This window comes from Theropithecus gelada, chromosome 12 (assembly GCF_003255815.1).
Source record: "Theropithecus gelada isolate Dixy chromosome 12, Tgel_1.0, whole genome shotgun sequence".
Classification (NCBI taxonomy): domain Eukaryota; kingdom Metazoa; phylum Chordata; class Mammalia; order Primates; family Cercopithecidae; genus Theropithecus; species Theropithecus gelada.
Window position 1 is genome coordinate 66827891 of NC_037680.1, and position 24108 is coordinate 66851998.

At 39.3% G+C, this 24108-nt stretch overlaps 1 protein-coding gene across 2 annotated transcripts in view; it reads right to left on the reverse strand.

Annotated features, from left to right (window-relative positions):
- The window catches only part of HIBCH (3-hydroxyisobutyryl-CoA hydrolase), a 117118-nt gene that overhangs the window by 87216 nt on the left and 5794 nt on the right, over positions 1 to 24108 (reverse strand). For both annotated transcript variants that reach the window (XM_025403891.1, XM_025403892.1), the window contains exons 2-5: positions 20401 to 20443; positions 6869 to 7009; positions 4592 to 4676; positions 404 to 484 (exon numbers count right to left, since the gene is read on the reverse strand). In XM_025403891.1, the coding sequence (XP_025259676.1) occupies positions 404 to 484; positions 4592 to 4676; positions 6869 to 7009; positions 20401 to 20443 (350 nt within the window). The remainder of the gene's footprint in view (positions 1 to 403; positions 485 to 4591; positions 4677 to 6868; positions 7010 to 20400; positions 20444 to 24108) is intronic.

Here is a 24108-nt window from a genome sequence, read left to right on the forward strand (position 1 = left end):
TTAAGTAAGACTGCCTATTGATTACATTTTTAACAAAGTACATACATCCACCTCATTTCTTTTTTTTTTTTGAGACAGAGTCTCGCTTTGTCACCCAGGCTGGAGTGCAGTGGCGCTATCTCAGTTCACTGCAAGCTCCGCCTCCCAGGTTCATGCCATTCTCTGCCTCAGCCTCCCGAGTAGCTGGGACTACAGGCACCCACTACCACACCCGGCTTATTTTTTGCACTTTTAGTAGAGATGGGGTTTCACTGTGTTAGCCAGAAAGGTCTCGAACTCCTGACCTCGTGATCCGCCCACCTCAGCCTCCCAAAGTGCTGGGATTACAGGCGTGAGCCACTGCACCCGGTTGTCACCTCATTTCTTTATTCCATTTCCAAAGCTCTGAGCAGAACACACATACCAATAGCGTTGTTCAGCATATATTCTACTCTGAAGAAAACTGGAGCTATATTCTGTTTTGCCTTTTCAGCTTCCGAGATCACTAGGAAGGAAAGATTACAAATAAAAAAAAACGATTTAATAGTCAACGTTGTCAACTAGATCAAAAGTATTATGATAATTAAATACTGGGGGAAAAGGAGTACTCTAAAATGACTTGTTAAAGTTTTATAGTTGCCCCTGCCACAGAAATTATATTATAGTCACAGATCCATAGTCCAAAGTCAAAGCTTCGAGGCAAAAATTCCTATTCTTGTTTTCCATGCTTCTTACAAAATGTTACATTCGAAATTACAGGCTGGGCATGGTGGCTCAAACCTGTAATTGCAGCACTTTGAGAAACCACGTGGGAGGATTCCTTGAGGCCAGGAGTTTGAGACCAGCCTGGTGAGACTCAACAAAAAATGTTTTATTAGTTGGCTGCAGTGCCATGTGCCTGTAGTACCAGCTGCTCAGGAGGCTGAGCCAGGAGGATTACTTGAGCCCAGGATACTGAGGCTACAGTGAGCCAGGATCATACCACTGTACTCTGGCCTGGACAGAAGAGTGACACCCTGTGTCTTTAAAAAAAAATAATAATATATTGTAGCAAACCACATTTTCTTTTGATTATTTTCTCTAGCACTTAAATTAACATTTGCTAGACATACATTTCTTTTGGTAATATATCTTAATACAAAATGTATTATACCTGTGTGTGTATAGCGCTACAACGTACTCCATGTCCTTAAATATTTCTGTCACATCCATTTCCCCCATGAAATATTTACTGAGCATCTACTACATATCAAGTAATGTTTTAGGTGCTGCAGATAATAAAGACAACAACACAAGATGGCTGTCCTGGAGTTCAGATTGATACTAAAACATATTCTTTCTCCTATAAGAATTGGGGTGCTGTGAGAATGGGAGCAGGAGATGTGTAATTAATTAAAAGAAGGCTTCCTAGAAGAGGTAACCCTAAGCCAAGTTTGAAAAGGTAAATAGGAATTTCCTAGAAAATGACAGGAAGAAAAATTCTGAGTAGGGGAAGCAGTACCCTACAAAGCCTCAAAGTCAAGAAAGAAGAGTAAAATCAAGAATCAAACAGTTTTAAAAGACTAAAGGGCAAAGGGAAAAGGTGAGGCTAGACAGGTAAATAATATACTGACATTCTTATTTACTAACATAAATAGAAATGTAACTTCTCAAAGACATTGCTACAGCATACCATTACCTGGCTTAAAAAACAAATGCTCAGTAAATATCTACTGAATAGTGAACACTATCAAATGGTTTCACTTCTATTGCAATCTTCTATTACCCAGAGTTCACATCTCCTACCATATTCTTCCTCCAGTCAATCTCAAGACTGCTAACCAAGTTTCCTCTTCTATATACTGCAACTCATATGCCTTTCCTATCTTTAAGTCCTTTGAGATTTATCTATTAAAACACAAACTAAACATTTCATAAATATGTTTCCTCCTTTACGGGAAAGTATTACACACAAAATGTTGTCTACCGATTTTTACACTAACTCCAGAATTCTCTTGTTTGTTTTTTGTCTGTTTTGAGACAGAATCTTGCTTTGTTACCCTGGAGTGCAGTGGCACAATCTTGGCTCTTGGCTCACTGCAACTTCTACCTCCCGGGTTCAAGCAATTCTCCTGCCTCAGTCTCCCAAGTAGTTGGGATTACAGGCATGCACCCCCAAGCCCGGCTAATTTTTGTATTTTTAGTAGAGACAGGGTTTCACTATATTCGCCAGGCTGGTCTTAAACTCCCAACCTCAGGTGATCTGCCGGCTTGGGCCTCTTAACTCTAGAATTCTGTTATCTCTTCCTTCAAAATGTTTCATATGTTGACTTCTTTTCCTAGTTTTTTGGGGTGTTTGTTTTTGAAACGGAGTATTGCCTTGTCGCCAGGCTGGAGTGCAGTGGCGTGATCTCGGCTCACTGCAACCTCTACCTCCCAGGTTCAAGCAATTCTCCTGGCTCAGTCTCCCAAGTAGCTGGGAATACAGGCGTATTTTAGTAGAGACGGGGTTTCACCATGTTGCCCAAGCTGGTCTTGAACTCCTGAGCTCAGGTAATCCTCCCACCTTAGCCTCCCAAAGTGCTAAGATTACAGGTGTGAGCCACTGCACCCAGCCCTTTTACTGGTTTTTAAAAGAAAGATCTGACATCTACTTTTACCACTCTGAGGTTTCACTGATATATACCTAAACAAACAAACAAAAAATGACTGTCATTGTCTATCATCTTTTATTCAGCTCTTATCACTGCTTACCAATTCTAAAAGGAAAAGAACGTAAGTTTTATCGCCTTTGGAATGAAACTCTTTTACCTCAAAAACCTTCTCAAATTTCCTTCAAATCTTTTTCTGACCTAATTTTTATTCTAATCAATTAGTTCCATCTAAATTAAAATTAAATGTCCTTCACAATCATTTTTTGAAAATTTTCTGAGTGTCCACTTATCGTTTTGGACTACAATCTTTCAAGGAACTACATTTCCTGGACTTGAATCCACTGCTTTATATGTGTAAACTACAATAATTCTACAATTTGTAACTGTTACTTCCAAACATCAGTATAAAATTAGGCCTATATGCAGAAATAGCTCAGTCAGAAGAAGCTAATAAACTCAACACACAAAGCTCTGCCCATCTATAAACTGACAAGATCACAGGCCAGATGAAAGGCTAACTCAAGGCTGAAAAACAGTATTTTAAAAATATGCACATTGTTGGAAGGCTGAGGCAGGCGGATCGCCTGAGGTCAGGAGTTCAAGACCAGCCTGGCCAACGTGGTGAAACCCCGTCTCTACCAAAAATACAAAAATTAGCAGGGCATAGTGGCAGGCACCTGTAATCCCAGCTACTGAGGAAGCTGAGGCAGGAAAATTGTTTGAACCCAGGAGGTGGAGGTTGCAGTGAGGAGAGATCACACCACTGCACTCCAGCCAGGGTGACAAGAGTGAAACTCTGTCTCAAAAAAATAAACAAATAAATAAATAAATAAATAATAATTTAAAAATGCATGTTGTAGGCAAAACAACAGATTTCAAAAACAATTCAGTTAACAGATCAGTTTAAGCAAAGTTTTCATTAAACTGCAATTTTAAAATGCATTAATAAGTATCTGAAATTATATCCTGAATCCAGCTTTTTTCCTATTCCTAAGGTAATGGTTTATGTAAGTTTGGTGAATAAGCCCAAAGATGGTTGTCTTAATACAACAAACAAATAAAATTAAAACACAAACAAAAAAACAATCCCCGAACCCTACCAATTCCACAAGGAACAAAATACAAAATATAAAAAGTTTCAATATACTGTATATATAATACGGACAATTATAGTGATTATGACTATAATCACGATTATACTATAATGCCTGTTCTCAGCATCAGTGTCTCTATATATACTCAGAGTATATTATATATAGTATATTATACTACATATAATCAGAGATTATATAGTATAATCTCATGATTATACTATAATCATGATTATAGTGATTATGACCATGACACTGATGCTGAGAACAGACATTTCTTCTGTCTTTAACATTTAAATGTGTATAGACAGACTGACCTGAACAACTATGAAAAATAAAGACAGTTTCTCTTTTTAGCTCAGCATGTTTAAACACATGTAAAGTATATTTACAATGTAACAGGATAAATGCTATAAATAAGTACATAGAAGATGGTTGCTTTGGGATCATGAATAGTGGGAAGCATAGGAAAAATTATGAACATGTGAGAGCACATCATTTTTGGAGAATGGCAAGTCAACATGGCCAGATAGGTCATAAGACTAACAAAACTGCTTAATATCAGCTGTTCTAAAATATAAAGTGGACCCATATACCCTAACTGGACATGTTATTTGTGATGATTCAGGGAGAGAGACAACATATTTAAATTTCAAAAGGGTATTTGTGTAGTGAGAAAAAAAATCAGCTATTTTCCTCATTTGCTAATACTAACTGCAGAAAGTTAAGTCTTCAAATTTTTCTTTTTTCTAAGTTAAGAATGTATTAACTTTACAATAAAAAGTTCTAAAAAGTAAAGCAAATTACAAATTACTACAAAAATTTGACAATACTTGATCAGTTTTAGTGGGGCGGGGAAGCATTCAGGTGAAAGGGAAAAGTTTTTACCTCTGATATCACCCCCAGCACAGAAAGCCTTTCCTCCAGCTCCCTTTATAATGATCAGGAAAGTTTCGGGATCTTGTTCCCACTTCTATTCAAATGCAACAGAAGATGGTATAAACATATTGTAAACACAAACTCATTAAAATTATATGCATATGCACATATACACAATAATATATTCATATACATATATGTGTGTGACAGTACATATTCTTATATAAGGGATATCCAGAAGAACAAATCTCATCCCATTCTTCATTGAATGAAGTTCATTTGCTTTTCCCAGATAAAGTAGAGGCTTAGGCTATTTCAAAGGGTTGCTAGATGAGTACATTGTGTGATCCAAATTTCAAGATGGCACCTGAAATCTTTGCCATAACTTTGATACCAAGATGAACAAATATGGGCATAATAATGATGTTACATAAACATATAAATTTGGAGAACAAATCAACCCAAAGACTGCTGATAAATATAGCAATAACCTTTCTACTGTGCTGATACAGGGCTTACTGTCTTACTCTTAATGTATAAGTAACAGAGTGAAACCACGTATAATAATGATAAAAAATCCAAGTGATTTGGGATTGGTAAAGACAGCTAACAAGTAGGATGAAAGAATCAAGAGCCAATGAAAATGTGAAAATCCAGAACAATGGACGAAATGAAAAATTAGTTACCTACAGACAGAAAACTTAACAGGGGTTCTATCAATCTATACAGGTTGAGTATCCCTCATCTGAAATGCTTGGGACCAGAAGTGTTTCAGACTTTTTTAGATTTTAGAATATTTGCATATACAGAATGACATATCTTGGGGATTGGAAATTCCTTTAGGTTTCATATACACCTCATACACATGGCCTGAAGGTAATTAATTTTTTCCCTTAGGGATGCTGAATAAATAGTGTGTCGGGCACTTGTGTTTTGACTGCAACCCATCATGAGGCCAGGTGTGGAATTTTCCACTTGCGGCGTCACGTCGATACTTAAAGAGTTTTTGAATTTTGTAGCATTTTGAATTAAGGATGTTCAACCTGTACTACAGAATAAATATGTAACGCACAAGGAAGATGTAGCTGGACAGATGTGATTGTCCAAACGGTTCGTGCAATACTGGACTATATTAATTACATTAATAGAAATGTTATTATAACATGAACATTTCTAATTTCTTCCACTCTGGCCCAACTCTATTATTTGCAACATTTGGCTTATTTCTATGTATCACATTTTGAGACATACTATAATGGTATCTCAAACAGAAACACAAGAATAGAAGACAGACTCATCAAATGAAGAATTAAGGAACTGGTAGCCAGGGGAAAACTGGGATTTGTTCTACATCTGCATGGCAGACTACATTAGGTACTTACATACACTATTCACTTAATCTTTACATATCATCATCTCCATTTCAGAGCTGAGGAGATTGAGGTACGGAGAGATTAACTTTCCCAGCTTACACAGTTAATAAACAGAAATCCGAGTTTCAAACCAGACAGTCTGACTTTAAGTCCTGTTTTTCTACTATTCCATGCTGTTCACTTACGAGAGTTTATGGCCTTCTCTGAGAAAAAGCAGGCAGTTTAAAAGTAGCTGTCTGGCCAGGCACAGTGGCTCACACCTGCAATCCCAGCACTTTGGGAGGCCGAGGTGGGCAGATCACGAAGTCAGGAGATTGAGACCATCCTGGCTAACACGGTGAAACCCCCGTCTCTACCACAAAAAATTAGCCGGGTGTGACGGCAGGCGCCTGTAGTCCCAGCTACTCCAGAGGCTGAGGCAGGAGAATGGCGTGAACCCGGGAGGCAGAGCTTGCTTGCAGTGAGCCGAGATGGTACCACTGCACTGCAGCCTGGGCGACAGAGCAAGGCTCCTCTGTCTCAAAAAAAAAAAAAAGCAGCTGTCTTCAAATGAAAAGGTCATCAGGTGGAAGCAGATTAGATTTGTACACTCATTCTCTCAGAGGCAGAAAAAGTATCACTAGTTTAAAGGTCAGAAAAACAGAGAGTGCCAGAACACAAAAAGAAACTTGCAAACAAATCAGTGCTATATAAAAGTCAAAGAATCTGCCTCAGGAGACAGTGAGCTCCCTATCACCAGGGATGCTCAAGAATAACTGCACAGGGGAAACACTGAAACCTCAAGAATCAATGGGGCTTACTGAGATGCAGATCCCAGATAATTATGTGATTCTATGGGAGAAAATACCAGAAGTGTCCTATTATGATATACTTTGAGAAGAATCCATATAACTGCAATAAGAAAATTACAAACCTTTAGCTGTGAATAAATCTGCCGAATCATATTAAAAGTCAGTGTATTGAGCAACTTTGGTCTGTTTAGTGTTATGACTCCCGCACAACCTTTTTTTTCCAATAGCACATCTTCTGCTGCATCTGTGTGCTTGGACATTCTCTGTATAAACAAAGAATAACTTTATGATAAAATTTCTTAAGTTTTTATCACAAGCCAACATCAAAACATACATATCAAATGCAAATCTTGCATATTAATGGCAACTAAAGGAATGAATAGGTACATCTTACAAGTTTCTAAAGTTATTTAGATTATGTAAATGGACAATTCCAAAGCAAATCATACACACCTCCTAAATTTTTATTTCTGAGCCAACTGAATAAACTGACTTACTATAGACCCCAGTCTAGAATTTCTTGGACTTTGAAATACTCTTAAATCTTTTAATTTACTACTGTATATAAAGCTCTACGTTACATGCTGAGAGAGCAAAGATGAATAAGAGAGGGCAAATAATTCTTACTACTGTAGCTATGGTCAACTTGAAAATAGAGAGGATATTTGAGTTGGGGCTTGATGTATCCCAAGAAAAAGGGGAGATGAGAATTCCAGGTAGAGGAAACCACACATGCTAAGCCATAAGCAATGATTATTTGGAAATGTTTGTTAAGATATTAAAACGTTAGTGGAACAAAGGCTAGCTGAGGAAATGAGTGGTGAAAGAGTAGGCAGAATAAGTAGTTTGCAGCCAGATTATAATACGACAGACTTAATAATTGATTTTGCAGTACTAACTAATAAAACACCTGTCAGGAACACAGTTTTAACTACACAGTGATTTCCCAGGACTCTGCTATACCCAACCATCAGGACTCACGGCATCACTATTCTAAGTTCTGGGATACATGTACTGAATGTGGAGGTTTGTTACATAGGTATACATGTGCCATGGTGGTTTGCTGCACCCATCTGTTATCTAGGTTTTAAGCCCTGCGTGCATTAGGTATTTGTTCTAAAGTTCTCCCTCCCCTTACCCCCCCACCCGCCAACAGACCCTGGTGAGTGATGTTTCCCTCCCTGTGTCTATGTGTTTTCATTGTTCAACTCCCACTTATGAGTGAGAACATATGGTGTTTGGTTTTCTGTTCCTGTGTTATTTTGCTGAGAATGATGGCTTCCAGCTTTATTCATGTCCCTGCAAAGGACACAAACTCATCGTTTTTTATGGCTGCTTAGTATTCCATGGTGTGTATGTGCCACATTTTCTTTATCCAGTCTATCATTGATGGGCATCTGGGTTGGCTCCAAGTCTTTGCTATTGTAAATAGTGCTGCAATAAACATATGTGTACACGTATCTTTATAACAGAATGATTTATAATCCTTTGGGTACACACTCAGAAATGGGATTGCAGGGTCAAACAGTATTTCTGGTTCTAGATCCTTGAGGAATCACCACACTGTCTTCCACAATGGTTGAATTTACACTCCCACCAACAGGGTAAAAGTGTTCTTATTTCTCCACAGCCTCACTAGCATCTGTTGTCGCCTGGCTTTTTATTTTTATTTTTTTTGAGACGGAGTCTCACTCTGTCGACCAGGCTGGAGTGCAGTGGCGCCATCTCAGCTCACTGCAAGCTCCGCTTCCCAGGTTCACGCCATTCTCCTGCCTCAGCCTCCCAAGTAGCTGGGACTACAGGCACCCACCACCACACCGGGCTAATATTTTGTATTTTTAAAGAGACAGGGTTTCAACGTGTTAGCCAGGATGGTCTCAATCTCCTGACCTCGTGATCCGTCCACCTCGGCGTCCCAAAGTGCTGGGATTACAGGCGTGAGCCTGCCTGACTTTTTAATAATTGCCATGCTAACTGGCGTGCGATAGTATCTGAGGTTTTGATTTACATTTCTCTAATGACCAGTAATGAGTTTTTTTCATGTTTGTTGGCCATACACATGTCTTTTGAGAAGTGTCTGTTCATATCCTTCGCCCACTTTTTGATAGGGTTGTTTTTTCTTGTATATTTGTTTCAGTTCCTTGGAGATTCTGGATATTAGACCTCTGTCAGATGGGTAGATTGCAAAACTTTTCTCCCATTCTGTAGGTTGCCTGTTCATGTTCACTCTGATGATAGTTTCTTTAGTGGTGCAGAAGCTCTTTAGTTTGATTAGATCCCATTTGTCAATTTTGGCTTTTGTTGCAATTGCTTTTGGTGTTTTGGTCATGAAGTCTTTGCCCATGCCTATGTCCTGAATAGTACTGCCTAAGTTTTCTTCTAGGGTTTTTACTGTTTTGGGTTTTACATTTAAGTCTTTAATTCATCGAGTTAATTTTTGTACAAGGTGTAAGGAAAGGGTCCAGTTTCAGCTTTCTGCATATGGCTAGTCAGTTTTCCCAGCACCACTTATTAAATAGGAAATCCTTTCCCCATTGCTTGTTTGTGTCAGGTATGTTGAAGATGGCACCACCATTCTTAACACATTCCTTTATGTAAAGGCAACACTTAAAACCTTGCATGGGAAAAGTGTGTAATGTAAAATTGAAAATTGAAATTGGAAAACTTTAACTGGAGAATGCCAATTAAAACTAAACAGCATACTTATTAGCAAAAATCTAATAACTAGAAGTACATATTTTGACTGCATTAAGCAACATGTTTACACAATGTTTAAGTTCTCCTTTATGAAATCAAGTTGCACATTTAATATTGGAGTTAATTTTTGTTAAAATTATCAGATAAAAATAGAAATAATTTATATTCACTTAAAGTTACAGGAACAATTATTAAACAGAAAAAGTTGTGTTTCAATTTCATCTGAATTTCTGAGTTTCTCTAATGAGAAATTTAAATCAAAACTTTAGCAATAGTAAGATATATTTTGTAATCACATTGACAATTATCAAAGTCTGATACACACACACACACCTGATATATTCTTGAGTATAAGTAAACAAACGTACTGGGGAAGGATAAACTTACAGAACCTGAAAAAAACAGTCTGACACTTTTTTTCACAGATAGATACACATGGATTTATTTTTCTAAATGCTAGGAAACAGTGTTAAGGTTTGTTGTTTTGTTTTGTTTTGTTTTTACTTTTATTATAGTTCCAGGGTACACACGCAGGATTGTTACATAATTAAATTCATGTCATGAGGGTTTGTTGTACAGACTGTCACATAAACTTAGAATACAACAGTTATTTTTTTCTGCTCCTCTCCCTCCTCCTATCCTCGACCCTCAAGTATGCCCCAGTGTCTGTTGTTTCCCTCTTTGTGTCCATGTGTTCACGTCACTTAGCTCCCACTTATAAGTGAGAACATGCGGTATTTGGTTTTCTGTTCCTGCATTAGTGTGCTAAGGATGATGGCCTCCAGGTCGCTCCATGTTCCTGCAAAGGTCACAACTTCTTTTTTATGGCTGCATAGTATTCTATGGGGTATATGTACCAGATTTTCTTTATCCAATCTGCTAATGATGGGCATTTGGGTTGATTCCATGTCTTTACTATTGTGAATAGTCCTGCAGTGAACATATGTGTGCCTGAGTCTTTACGGTAGTGTAATTTATATTCCTTTAGTATACACCCAGTAATGGAACTGTTGGGTCGAATGATAGTTCTGTTTCTAGCTCTTTGAGGAAATCGCCACACTGCTTTCCACAACGGTAGAACTAATTTACACTCCCATCAACAGTGTATACACGTTCCCTTTTCTCCACAACCTCCCAGCATCTGTTTTTTTGACTTTAATAATAGTCATTCTGACTAGTGTGAGATGGTATCTCATCATGGTTTCGTTTTGCATTTCTCTAATGATCAGTGATACTGAGCTTTTTTTTTCTCCATATGTGGTTGGCCGCACGTGTATCTTCTTCTGAAAAGTTTTTTTTCTCTCATAAATTTAAGTTTCTTATAGATGCTGGATATTGGACCTTTGTCAGATGCATAGTTTGCAAACATTTTCTCCCATTCTGTAGGTTGTATGTTTGTTGATAGTTTCTTTTTCTGTACAGAAGCTCTTTAATAAGATCTCATTTGTCAATTTTTGCTTTTGTTGTTATTGTTTTTGCCATCTGCGTCATGAAATCTTTGCCCATTCCTATGTTCAGAATGATACGGCCTAGGTTGTCTTCCAGGTTTTTACCGCTTTGGGTTTTACATTTAAGTCTTTCATTCGTCTTGAGATAATTTTTGTATATGGTCTAAGGAAGGGGTCCAGTTTCAATTCTCCACATCTAGCTAGCCAGTTATCCCAGCACCATTTATTGAATAATCCTTTTGTCATTGCTTCTTTTAGTCAGGTTTGTCAAAGATCAGACACTTGTCTGTCTCAATGGCTATAAATTAGTCTAAAGAGAAATCTACATGAATGTTGTAATTGGAAGTGAAGCAGCCGCCCCTGCTTACCAGGGGCATAAGCCATAAGAAAGATTAACTAAAAATGTTAATCTTAGTTAACATTTCCCACTCTCTTGCTGACTTTTCTTCCTGGAACCCAACCAGGCTTTCCTAGCAAAGACTGGAGCCAGAGGGTGCTGGCTCAGGAGGGAAACAGAGATTACTGCTAAATCCTTTCCCTTTATCTCCCACACAGAACAAAAGGCTTTATCTGCAGGGAGGGGAAGGAAAACCTCAAGCTTGTAGCCCTAGGGCTCTGATGTCTCATTCCAATGGGGGAAAGAAATAGAGGCCTACTAAATAAAAGTCTTCATCTCAAAAGAGAAGCACTTCAAGACCATAGCCTAAGGACCTTAGTGCTTGTCAACAACAGCTGAAGAAAAGGAATTGGGGACAAAAGAAAAGGAAAATTTAACAAGGCAGTCAATCTCAATCCCCAGAGGAGGGAGAGGGAGTTGGAGGAAGGCGAAGCGGCTGACTACAAAGTGGAAGCATGGGAAGTTGTAAGGGAATGGAACTCCTCTGCATGGTATTGGGGTGGTGGGCACACGATTTATAAATTTGTCAAAACTCACAGAAATGTGCATCACAAACAGTGAATTTTAATGTACACCAACTGTCTTAGTCCATTCCTGCTGCTACAGCAAAATGCCTTTAACTGGGTAATTTATAAAGAACAGAAATTTGTTTCTAACAGTTATAGAGGCTAGGAAGTTCAAAATCAAGATCAAGGCAAGTTCAAGTTCAAGATTCAGAGACTGGTAAGACCTTATTTTTCATGAGTTCTGTGTATCCACACATGGCACAAGGAAGGACAAGGGCAAAAGGACTAGTTAACTCCCTTCAACCTCTTTTATAAGAACACTAATCCATAAGGGTGGGGTGCTCATGACTTATCACTTCCCAAAAAGCCCCACCTCTTAATACCATCACATTTGGTATTAGGCTCCAACATACGAATTTTGGAAGGACACATACATTCAAACCATAGCATGAACTATCTTTTAAAAAGGAAAAAAATTACCCAGAATATCAGGGAATTCCAATATGGAATGCAGACTATGACAGATGAACTGTCAACTGAAGAATCAGAGAATCGTAAGTTTGTAAAAGACAGCTTTACTTCTCATAAAAGAAGCTGCAGGCTGACCAACCCACAGGCTGGGAAGCACAGCCTCTGGCAGAAGCCAAGAGCAAGCACTTCTAGCCAGGGAAAGATGAAATGGGAATTTATGCTGAACTGGCTGGCTACACAAACATATTCAAGAGGTTACAGGAGGAGCTATGAATATTCACAAACAGGAGGCACATGCATGTACAGTAAGCCAACATGTATGCAACATGCATGCCATGTTAACTCTGGGTTGGAGATTTAACAATTAAATGTATCACAATTAGGCCCTATACATCAAAAGATGAAACAGAGGAAATGGAGTCCCACTGTGTGCAGCCTCCCTCCACAGACTGGCCAGAACCACTCCATCATCACCGGTCTTTTATTAGGAAGGAATGCTGGTCAGCTGCTGTGTCAAAATTGCAAAAAGAAGGCAACAGTTAGGTGGTTGCTTGAAATTAGCAGGGGAAAAATTTAGGCTGGTCTCTGTTTAACTCTTAGGAAAGAAGGCCTAATGGTGGCTAACGAGGGAGGAAGTATCACAAAGTATGTCCAAGCTCCCAATCTATCTTGGCCAGAAACTCATTTTTTCAGCTTTCTCTGGGGTCCCCTTGGCTGAGAGGGGGATCTAGTCATTTGGGGAAACAGGATTTTTTCTTTCTCAGAACCTAACTGAATTACACATTATGACATAACCTCAGTGAAGTGACTGTGGTGATGAGGAAGCTAACTAACTTTGGAAATCAGTGAAATGACTGAAAACTATATGGATGATAAAGGAACTGTACATCAACAATGTACTCTTATCAACACGGCTTTTCCTGGTAGCGGGGAGCAGGTAACAATTCTGCAACTGCTCTGCATATATACTAGGCTTAAATTAGTTAAGTAATGGAGCCTGGCTCTCACTGTCAGGAGCAGAGTTACAGTTAGAACAAGAAGAGAAAGACAGAATGAACTCTGACCTATGGTACTGGATTAAAGACAAAGACATCACTATGAACTCATGTTTAGTTTAATATACATACACAGAATAAGTACAGAAACAATTATAGATATGCATGAATATATGGATAAGTACATAGTGTATATGTATTCTATTACACATACATACATTACCCTAGCTCTATTCTCTGAGAGAAAGCCATGACACCCAGTAGCAAAGAGCACTCCCAGAGTCTAGATCTTGATTTCTAAATGCAATTCTCCAATAAAGGCAACCAGAGCTCCTTAGAGAAATGGCTGATTCCAGCACTAAGATAGGGAAAACACAAAATGAGTCCAGAGTACACCTTCTAGCACCAGAAAGGAAATGTTCAAAAAGAAAAAAAAATTAAAAGGATGGGGTCACATGATAGAAATACAGAAGCCAAAATGAAGGAATTCCTAATGGCCAGAACTGGAACAATGAAACAATCAATAATTTGATATTAGATGACAGCCCAAAGAATAAATATCCATGACTTCACACAGAATAAATAAATGGAGGAGAAAAGATAATCTTCCTTACAGAATTCTAAATGACATACGTAGTTATCTCCCTTTCAAGAGACACAGCTTTGTCCCCTCACCTTTTGAGTGTGGGCTGGACTTACTAACTTGCTTTCAATAAGCAGAGCATGAAAGGGAAAAATAGTAACTTTACAAGTGGAAAACAATAAATGATACTTACACAAAGGGATAAAAGTTGGCATTACCAATGATGTCATGTAGATATCACATACTCCCTGATGCATTTATCAAAACTCACAAATACTCCCTGATATGATGTGATTAGAAGGGCAATTTTCCTCTGTCATATTCTTGCCAAAAACCTTAACTCTAGCCTAATTGTGAAAAAAACAACAGAGAAGGCCAGATGAGATGGTATTCTACAGGCTACCTGACCAGTACTCCTTACATTCAGTCAAGGGCATGAAAAATATGGAAAGCTAAGTTGAGAAACTATCACAGACCAGAGGAGACTAAAAAGCATGACAAGTAAATGCAGTGTCATTGATTCCTGGAACAGAATATTAATGGAAAAAAAGTGGTGAAATCCAAATAAAGTCTGGAGTTAACAGTGATATACAAATTGTCTTAGTTCATTTTCTGTTGCTCACAACAGAATACCTGAAGCTGTGTAATTTGTAAAGAAAAGGAATTTATTCCTTTCCTTACAGTTACGGAGGCTGATGTCCAAAGTCAAAAGGATACACCTAGTGAGGGCCTTCTTGCTGGTGGGGACTCGGCAGAGACCCAAGGAGGTACAGGGCATCATACGTCAAGGAAGCTAAGCATGCTAGCTCAAGTCTCTCTTACTTCTCTTACAAAGCCACCAGTCTCACTCCCATAACCCCATTAATCAATGAACGGATTCATCCTTTGTGAGGACAGAGGCCTTGTGACCCAATGACCTCTCAAAGGCCTTACATTTCAATATATCCATACTGGGGATTAAATTTCAAAATGAGTTCTGGAGGGGGCAAATATTCAAACCACAAAACCAATGTTCTCAGTTTTGATAAGTGTACCATAGTAAGAGTATCAGGCAGTTTGCTAGGGCTGCCATATCAAAGTACCACTACTAAGCGGCTTAACCAACACAAACTTACTGTCTCATAGTTTTGAAGGCTGCAAGTCTGAAATCGGGGGTCAGCAGGGCAATGCTCCTGCTGAAGGTGCTAGGGAAGGATCTATCCTAGGCTTCTCTCCTGGCTTCATATAGTTTTCTGGCTTGCGGCAGCATAACTCCAATCTTCACGTGACATTATCCTGTGTACATGACCATCTGCAAATTTCCCTTTTATAAGCATACCACTCATATTGGATCGGGGCCCACACTACTCAATTATGACCTTAACTAATTACACATACAACAACCCTATTTCCAGATAAGGTCACATTCTGAGGTACTGAGGACTAGGACTCCAACATATGAATTTTGGGGGACACAATGCAATCCATAATAGCAATTTAGAAACGCATTAGGGGAAACTGAAACTGGGTGAGAGGTATGTAAGAACTCTGTACTATCTTTTAAACTTACCTGTAGATCTAAAACTGTAAAATAATTTTTAAAATTATCTTAAAAACTTATTTCTATAAAGTCAGTTGATAAAATATAACATTTTCTTAATAAGCAAAATAGATTTCCCACATCCAGCTGAACCCATAATCTCAGTAAGATGTTTTGTTTTTAATTCAAGGGGGCAACCACAGGTAAAATGGTGAAAACCAAAATTGCCTTGGTTTGCAACACTACTGATTTAGTGTCTATCTTTCTCAGGCACTTTTCCATAAACTATGAGCAAAAATAGAATGCTGTACCTTATTCTGCACCTCCCATGGCTAATTCAGCAACCTGCCATGGTCATCTTTCCATGTCACTACTACAGATAAAGCTCTTATTTTTTTTCTATGTTTCTATGGTAAAATAAAACACACACACAGACAACCACCCAAAGTATAATACAGAACTTAGTCAATTACTATAATGCGAAACTCTTGTAACCACTACCTAGGTCAAGAAATGGAACTTAGCTGCTGAGAGATGCTATCTGGCATGAGCACTGGAATTTCCCTGTACTTGACTGCTGGGTGTGCTATGAATGGGTATGCCATGAACCCAAGGGCCTGACCACTCCTTGCCCAGGTCATTTTCAAGGTAGCCACCATGAAGAAGAAGGTCTTCTGCTGTAGACACCATGAAGAAGAAGGTCTTCTGCTGTAGACACCATGAAGAAGAAGGTCTCTGCTGTGAGCCACCATGAAGAAGAAGGTAAGGCCTTCCTCTGAGACAGACAGCAGACTTATTTACAGCTTGCTAAAACCAGCAGGTTTCCCAGTACAACTGTCATGCAATATTCTGCAAATGCAGACACTCATATGGGTCCTCTGTATCACTCCCCTGAGGCTTGAGGAGCAAGAGAAAACTTGCTCAGTGTTGCTCGTTGTACCACTCACAAAAATTTTTTTTTCTAATCCAAGATTGTCACGTCTTCTGCCAGCATCCGTGAAATATTAACAAGCTAACTATTAGCTTGTATAGTACTATAGACTGAATGTTTGTGTCCCTCCAAAATTTGTATATTGAAATCCTAACCCCCAAGGTGATGGCAGAAGAGGTGGGACCTTTGAGAGGTGATTAGGTCACGTTGACCCTCATGAATGAGATTAATGCCCTTATAAAAGAAATCCTGGAGAGCTTCCTCACCCCTTCTACCACAAGAGGACACAGAGAGAAGATGGCCAACAAGGTTGTCTATGAACCAGGAAGTTGGCCATTACCAGCCACCAAATCTGCTGGCCCCTTGATCTTGAACTCCCCAGCCTCCAGAACTATGAGAAATAAATTCTGTTTTTTATAAGCTACCTACCCAGTTTACGGTATTTTGTTACAGCAGCTCAAATGGACTAAAACACTATCATCTACTGTATTCTTGGGAACTAGGAATCTAGATGTGAAGTAAAAGAGATTCAAATGTAGGATTAAAAGGGCTATGAATAATTCTAGGACACCATCTGGACATATATAATAAGAACATGTGTGCTGTCATGAAAATGATATGCACAGTATCATTTCATGCACTCCAAACACTATACCCTCAATACTGAATAGAACTACTTTCTAAAAGGAAAAAAAGAAAATGAAAATAGAAGTTTTCTCCATATCCAGATCAAAATTAAATGACCTTTTGCTCACTAAATTAAAATGCTGTTTAAGAATTTAAAATAGGCCAGGCATGGTGGCTCACACCTATAATTCTAGCACACTGAGGGGCCAAGGCAGGAAGATCATTTGCGCCCAGGAGTTCGAGGCCAGCCTGGGCAACGTAGAAACCTCATCTCTACAAAAAATTTAAAAATCAGCTGGGTTGGTGGTCCATACCTGTAGTCCTAGCTACTCGAGAGGCGAAGGCAGGAGGATCACCTGAGCCTAGGAGTTCGAGGCTACAGTGAGCTAGTATCACTACACTCCAGCCTGGGCAACACAGCAAGACCTTGTCTCAAACAATAACAAACAAAACAAACGAGTTTAAAATAGATTATGGAGAAAGAAGAAAAAAAAGTATTTCCCTGAATATTTTTGTAGTAAGAATATTTCCAAATTAGTCTACAGATACAAATGAGGCTTCACTGACAGGTTCCACTGGCTTTCATTAGCTTGACAAACCTTATATGCAGAAATGCAGAATTCTGTCCTCCCTTCTGGGTTCTATTCCCTACCTCTATCTTGGAAGCGTCACCACGAATGTCACACTATTAACGCAAAATAATCCTGTCCACTTCTAATAACTCTGCCTGCAATACTGCCATCAATGGCATACTTCCATCACTCCACCATGAAATAAAAAGGATCTCTCTCTGTCTCTCTGTCTCACTCACTCACTCTCTCAGAAAGGCCACAGAAGAATTGCTTGGGATACATTTTCTCTACCCTTGAGGCACTCATAAAAACAAACACTGAGACTCAGAACTATTCAACCCCCAGGCCCTGAGAGTCTTTATCTTCTTTCCAGGTGTTTTCTGCCCCATGTCACCATAGTCGCCATGTGATCTGGATTCTGTCATGTCTTCCCATTCCACCTATGTACTTAGTCTAAATACGAGTCACTGATACCACTTCTAGTTTTTTTTCTAGGAAACTCCTCAGCCTCCATGTACAACAGCTGAATAAAATAAGTAAGGGTACTGCTGTGGCAATACTAAAAGGTGAGTCCTTTAAGAGGTGATTGGGCATGACAGTTCTGCTCACATGAATGGACTAACCCATTCATAAATTAATGGGTTAATGGATTAATGAGTTAATGAATCAATGGGTTAGTATGGGAGTAAGACTATGGGTTTATAAGAGGAAGAGGGAGAAATGAGCTAGCACACTTAGCCACCTTGTCACATGATGTCCTGTACCACCTTGGGACTCTACAGAGAGGACCCACCTGCAAAATGGCCCACACCAGATGCAGCACCTTGACCTTGGACTTCTCAACCTACATTAGCTATAAGAAATAAGTTCCTTTTCTTTACAAATTCCTCGGTTTTAGGTATTCTGTTATAAGCAACAGAAAAACACAGACTAACACGGTTAGGAGGGGATATGCCAGGCTTTGTATCCCCATCTTCACTTAGGTTTAACAGAGGCACAGTTGCAATAGTTACTTAGTGCTCACTCTGTCAGAGGCTATAGAGCGTACAAAGTAAATCTATGAAGACAGATAGCCAGGATTCAAATCACACCTCATAATTACTAGCTGTGACATCTGGGCATGTTACTTAGCCTCTCTGTCCCTCAATTTCTGCCCTGTTATACAGAGATAAGGCTACAATCCCTTAATTCCTAAAATTTTCTAGACTTTGAAAACAGTACATACTAAATGCTTTATAATACCCCAAGAGGAGTCTAGGTCCTTGTAATACTTGATTACATAGTAATACAGTGTTTTTATATTTATGCACCAAACCATAAGCATTCACACTAGTTAGGATAAAAACTAAAAGAGTTTCAAGTACATTCAGGTCAGATTTTTGCCAATGCATTTACCACAAACTAACAAAAAACTTTTGGTTTTAGGGTTTTAGAATTGCAAATAAGAGATCTGTAGTATGTACCACAGAGGACTATCGTGAGAATTAACTGAGCTAATAACACGACAAATACTTACAGTACCACCTAGAATACAGTGATATCAGATGACCTGTTATTGTTTTTACGTGCAATTTACTTGTCAGCCTCTATAAGAAATATAAAAGTGAATAAAATGTATTTCTTCCAATCTGGTAAACTATGGATATTTAACTTTGCAAGGGTACCATTACAATAATAGCTAACGTATAAAATGACTGTTACATGCCATGCACTATGCTAGTTTTTTTTTTTTTTTTTTTTTTTGAGATGGAGTCTCACTCTGTCACCCAGGCTGGAGTACAGTGGCGCAATCTCGGCTCACCGCAAGCTCCGCCTCCCGGATTCACGCCATTCTCCTGCCTCAGCCTCCCGAGTAGCTGGGACTACAGGCAGCCACCACCATGTCTGGCTAATTTTTTGTATTTTTTTAGTAGAGACGGGGTTTCACCATGTTAGCCAGGATGGTCTCGATCTCCTGACCTCGTGATCTACCCACCTCGGCCTCCCAAAGACTATGCTAGATTTTTTAATGCATCATTTTGATGGTTAATATTGAGTGTCAACCTGATTGGATTGAAGGATGCAAAGTATTTTTCCTGGGTGTGTCTGTGCAGGTATTGCCAAAGGAGATTAACATTTGAGTCAGTGGACTGGGAGAGGTAGACCCACCCTCAGTCTGAGTGGGCACCATCTAATCAGCTGCCAGCATGGCTAGGATCAAAGCAGGCAGAAGTTGGAAAGACTTGACCTGCTGAGTCTTCCAGCCTTCATCTTTCTCTGGTGCTGGATGCTTGCTACCCTCGAATATCAGTCTCCAAGTTCTTCAGCTTTTGAACTCTTGGACTTATACCAGTGGTTTGCCAGTGGTTCTTGGGCCTTTGGCCACAGACTGGAGGCTGCACTGTCAGCTTCCCTACTTTTGAGGTTTTAGGACTCAGGCTGATCCATCACTGGCTTCCTTGCTCCTCAATTTGCAGACGGCCTATCATGGGACTTTATCTTGTGATCATGTGAGTCAATTCTCCTTAATAAACTCCCTTTCATATATATATATGTCCTATTAGTTCTGTCCTTCTAGAGAACGCTGATTAATACAATTATCTTATTTATAATTTAAAAGCATTCTAAGGTAGATACTATTATTATTCTCATTTTATATATATCAAAAGGAAAGCTGTAAGAGACCAAGTAATCCACCCAAGATGAAGTAGTGAACCCATTATTTAACCCAGGCATTCTGACTTGTAAGAACCATGGTTTTAACCATAATCTTATACCACCTCCTACAAGGTATGTGGGCCATGTCTTGACGCTATAGTTGAGAACCATGATGTACCAAGGTCAAGGAAACCTGCCATACCAGTATTTCTCTACTTCTCTAACAATGACATTTTAAGTTACACATACAAATAATGCCCACAAAACTTACCAAATGGTGCAGTATGGTATTAGTCCTTTTGAATGCATTAAACCTGAAACAAATGCGGAATAAAATGAGAACAGTAATGTGGGTAGTCATGTTTCAGTTTACAAATAGTATATCACCTTTTGCTTCAGCCTCTTCTAAAAGGTATTATTAGAACAAAAAGTTTTAAAAGGTTTAGCTCTCATCCACTGCTGGTGGGAACTTTAAATGGTATAGCCACTTGGTACATGAATTTTATGGTAACTTTTCATAACTGTCAAAATGTGGAAGTCACCAAGATGTTCTTCAATGGCTGGAAGACACATCAATTTCAATACAACCATATAAAATATTATTCAGCCATGAAAAAGAGAAATGAGCGGCCGGGCGCGGTGGCTCAAGCCTGTAATCCCAGCACTTTGGGAGGCCGAGACGGGCGGATCACGAGGTCAGGAGATCGAGACCATCCTGGCTAACACGGTGAAACCCCGTTTCTACTAAAAAATACAAAAAACTAGCCGGGCGAGGCGGCGGGCACCTGTAGTCCCAGCCACTCGGGAGGCTGAGGCAGGAGAATGGCGGGAACCCGGGAGGCGGAGCTTGCAGTGAGCTGAGATCCGGCCACTGCACTCCAGCCTGGGCGACAGAGCAAGACTCCGTCTCAAAAAAAAAAAAAAAAAAAAAAAAGAAAAAGAGAAATGAGCTATTATGCCACAAAAAAAAAATTGGACGAAACTTAAATACATACATACTACTAAGCAAAAGAAGCCAGTCTGAAAAGGCTACACACTCTGATTTCAACTGTATGATATTCTGAAAAGGGCAAAATTATGAAATCAGTAGAAAGATCAGTGGTTGCCAGGGGTTTGGGGGAGTGAGGGATGCACAGTTGGAACACAGGAGATGTTTAGGGCAGTGAAACTTATTTGTACGATACTGTAATGGTTGATAATGGTTATTATTTGTCAAACTTTTCTGCTCAAATTTGCAGGTCATTTTTTCCACCAACTTAAAACTACTCTAAAAAATAAAGTCATTACTCTTAAGAAAAAACGTTTGTAAAAGATGCAATACAAACAGTATTCTCAGACACTGTAGAGAGAGGTATAAATTGGTACTGCTTTTCTGGTAAACAGTTAGGAAATACAAATCCACAGCCTTTAAAATGACCACACCCTTCAATCCACTAATTCTGCAAGCATGTGCGCTAGGGAAATCTCAGAAATATGACCAAAGTTTGATTGATAAATATGTTCACAATTATTTACATGATGGAAAAACCGAAAACAAAGTAAATGTCTAAGAATAGAGCATTATTTGAAAGACTGTGTCTATTAATACACACAGCCATTACACAACCACTAAAAATACTAACACAGAAAAGCAGTCATGACAAATCACAAAAGGAGAGCAGGCTACAAAACAATAAACACAACACACTTCTATTTTTGCTGTTTTAAAAGTGCTTGCTGGGCTAGGAATACAAAGCCCGAGACACAGATTGACCAAAGTGACCACGGATAATGGACATGAAAATGGTGAGGGTGGGGTCACCTGGTAAGGGGCATGAACAAACATAGAACGTTGGAAATTGTCCCTATCCCGATGCTGCTTACAGGACTGCAGGTATAAGTTCACTAAGCTATAAACTTCAGAACAGTGTACTCAAGTGCCTTGTGTACATTTTAATAAGAAAGTAAAAGGCAACATCGGGAAGGGCATTGATTGAGAGAGGCATGAGGAGGGCCTCTGGAAAGCTTGTTTCTTGATCCAGGTGCTGGTGATTTAGGTATGCCTGGTTTGTGAAAATTCATCAAGTTGTATCATTATGCTTTGGGATTTTTAAAAAATTTCCTAAAAGACATAGCTCTTGCCCTTGAGAAACCCACAATGTAATGACAGATGTGCACATAAAAATACTATAGTTAGAATATACTAAGATGCATGCTTTTTGTTTAAGAAACTAAATTTAAGATCTATGGAAAGAGGTCAAAGCTAGAATCAGTAGCTGCAGCAGCCTGATAAGGGCTGTGCACATGTGCAGATACATATACTATCTAATGGAACTGATAAACTGACAATCTGTTAATTTTTCAAGGATACTCTGAGATTATACAAAGACCAACAGCCTGAGGTTTCACAAAAGGCAGTATGACCAGTTACCACTTATAACCACAACTTGGATGACTGGATTTATAAAAATACTTGTAATCCAACTTACCTTTCAAAATTTATATTACTTTCTTTTTATATTACATTCAAATTGAATTATACAATAGAGAGAAACGATCTATTTGTTTAAGTCGGTCATAGTTCACATTCCTGAATTAGCATTTTTGAATTTGTCTCACCACAAGTAAAATGTTCTTATCCTAGCCCAGTGATTCCAAGACTGGTCTGTGCATTAGAATCACCTGGAGACTTGGCTGGGCATGGTGGCTCATGCCTGTAATCCCAGCACTTTGGGAGGCCAAGGCAGGCGGATCACCTGAGGTCAGGAGTTCCAGACCAGCCTGGCCAACAAGGTGAAACCCCGTCTCTACTAAAAGTACAAAAAGTAGCCGGGCATGGTGGCAGGCACCTGTAATCCCAGCTACTCAGGAGGCTGAGGCAGCAGAATAGCTTGAACCTGGGAGGCAGAGTGTAGAAAGTAAAAAGTTTCCTCTTCAAAGTTTTTCTTCTTGTTAAAGAATAAATCGTAAGTGTTAGAAATAATAGTTTCTTTTAAAGACTTTCTTCAAGTCTCCTTGCTTTGTGCTAGTAACTCCTTGTTAAGCCCTATCCTGCATAACTATTGGACACGCTCACAGGCACGTTCCAGCTCACAGCCTATGCCCTTCCTTATTTAAAAATGTTATTGCTTCCTTAAACCTTTCATAAGCAAATTCTTTGTTCTTCCCTGCACTTACCTATTTAGGCTATTAGCATATTGGGTATCAGTTTAAGAGTGTGAGGTCCCGCTCCAGCCAAAGGATGCACTACACAGCAGTAAGAACAACATAAATGCGTAAGGGATAAATATGTCTGCTTTTCCTTTGTCAAGCGTGCTCTCGCCATTGTTCCATCGGCGATTCGGCACCCTTTCTGCAGAAAGTAAAAATGGCTTGCTGAAAAATCTTTTTGTCTCTATGCTGACTTTTCTTCACAGCACCAATCATCTAACAATTTTGGTATTTCTTTTTTTTTTTTTTTTTTTTTTGAGACAGAGTCTCGCTCCATCGCCTGGGCTGGAGTGCAGTGGCCGGATCTCAGCTCACTGCAAGCTCCGCCTCCCAGGTTTACGCCATTCTCCTGCCTCAGCCTCCCGAGTACCTGGGACTACAGGTGCCCGCCACCTCGCCTGGCTAGTTTTTTTTTGTATTTTTTAGTAGAGATGGGGTTTCACCGTGTTAGCCGTCTCGATCTCCTGACCTCATGATCCGCCCGTCTCGGCCTCCCAAAGTGCTGGGATTACAGGCTTGAGCCACCGCGCCCGGCCCAATTTTGGTATTTCTAACACAGAGGTTGCAGTGAGCTGAGACTGTGCCACTGCACTCCAGCCTGCGCGACAAGAGTGAGACTCTGTCTCCAAAAAAAAAAAAAAAATCACCTGGAGACAGGTAAAAATTCCAAAGCTCAGGTCACACCCAAGACCAATTACATCAAACTCTGAAGGTGGGGCACAGGCACAGATACTTTGTTTGAAGCTCCCCTAAATGATTTCAAAGAAGGAAGCTGTCATTAGAAATCAAC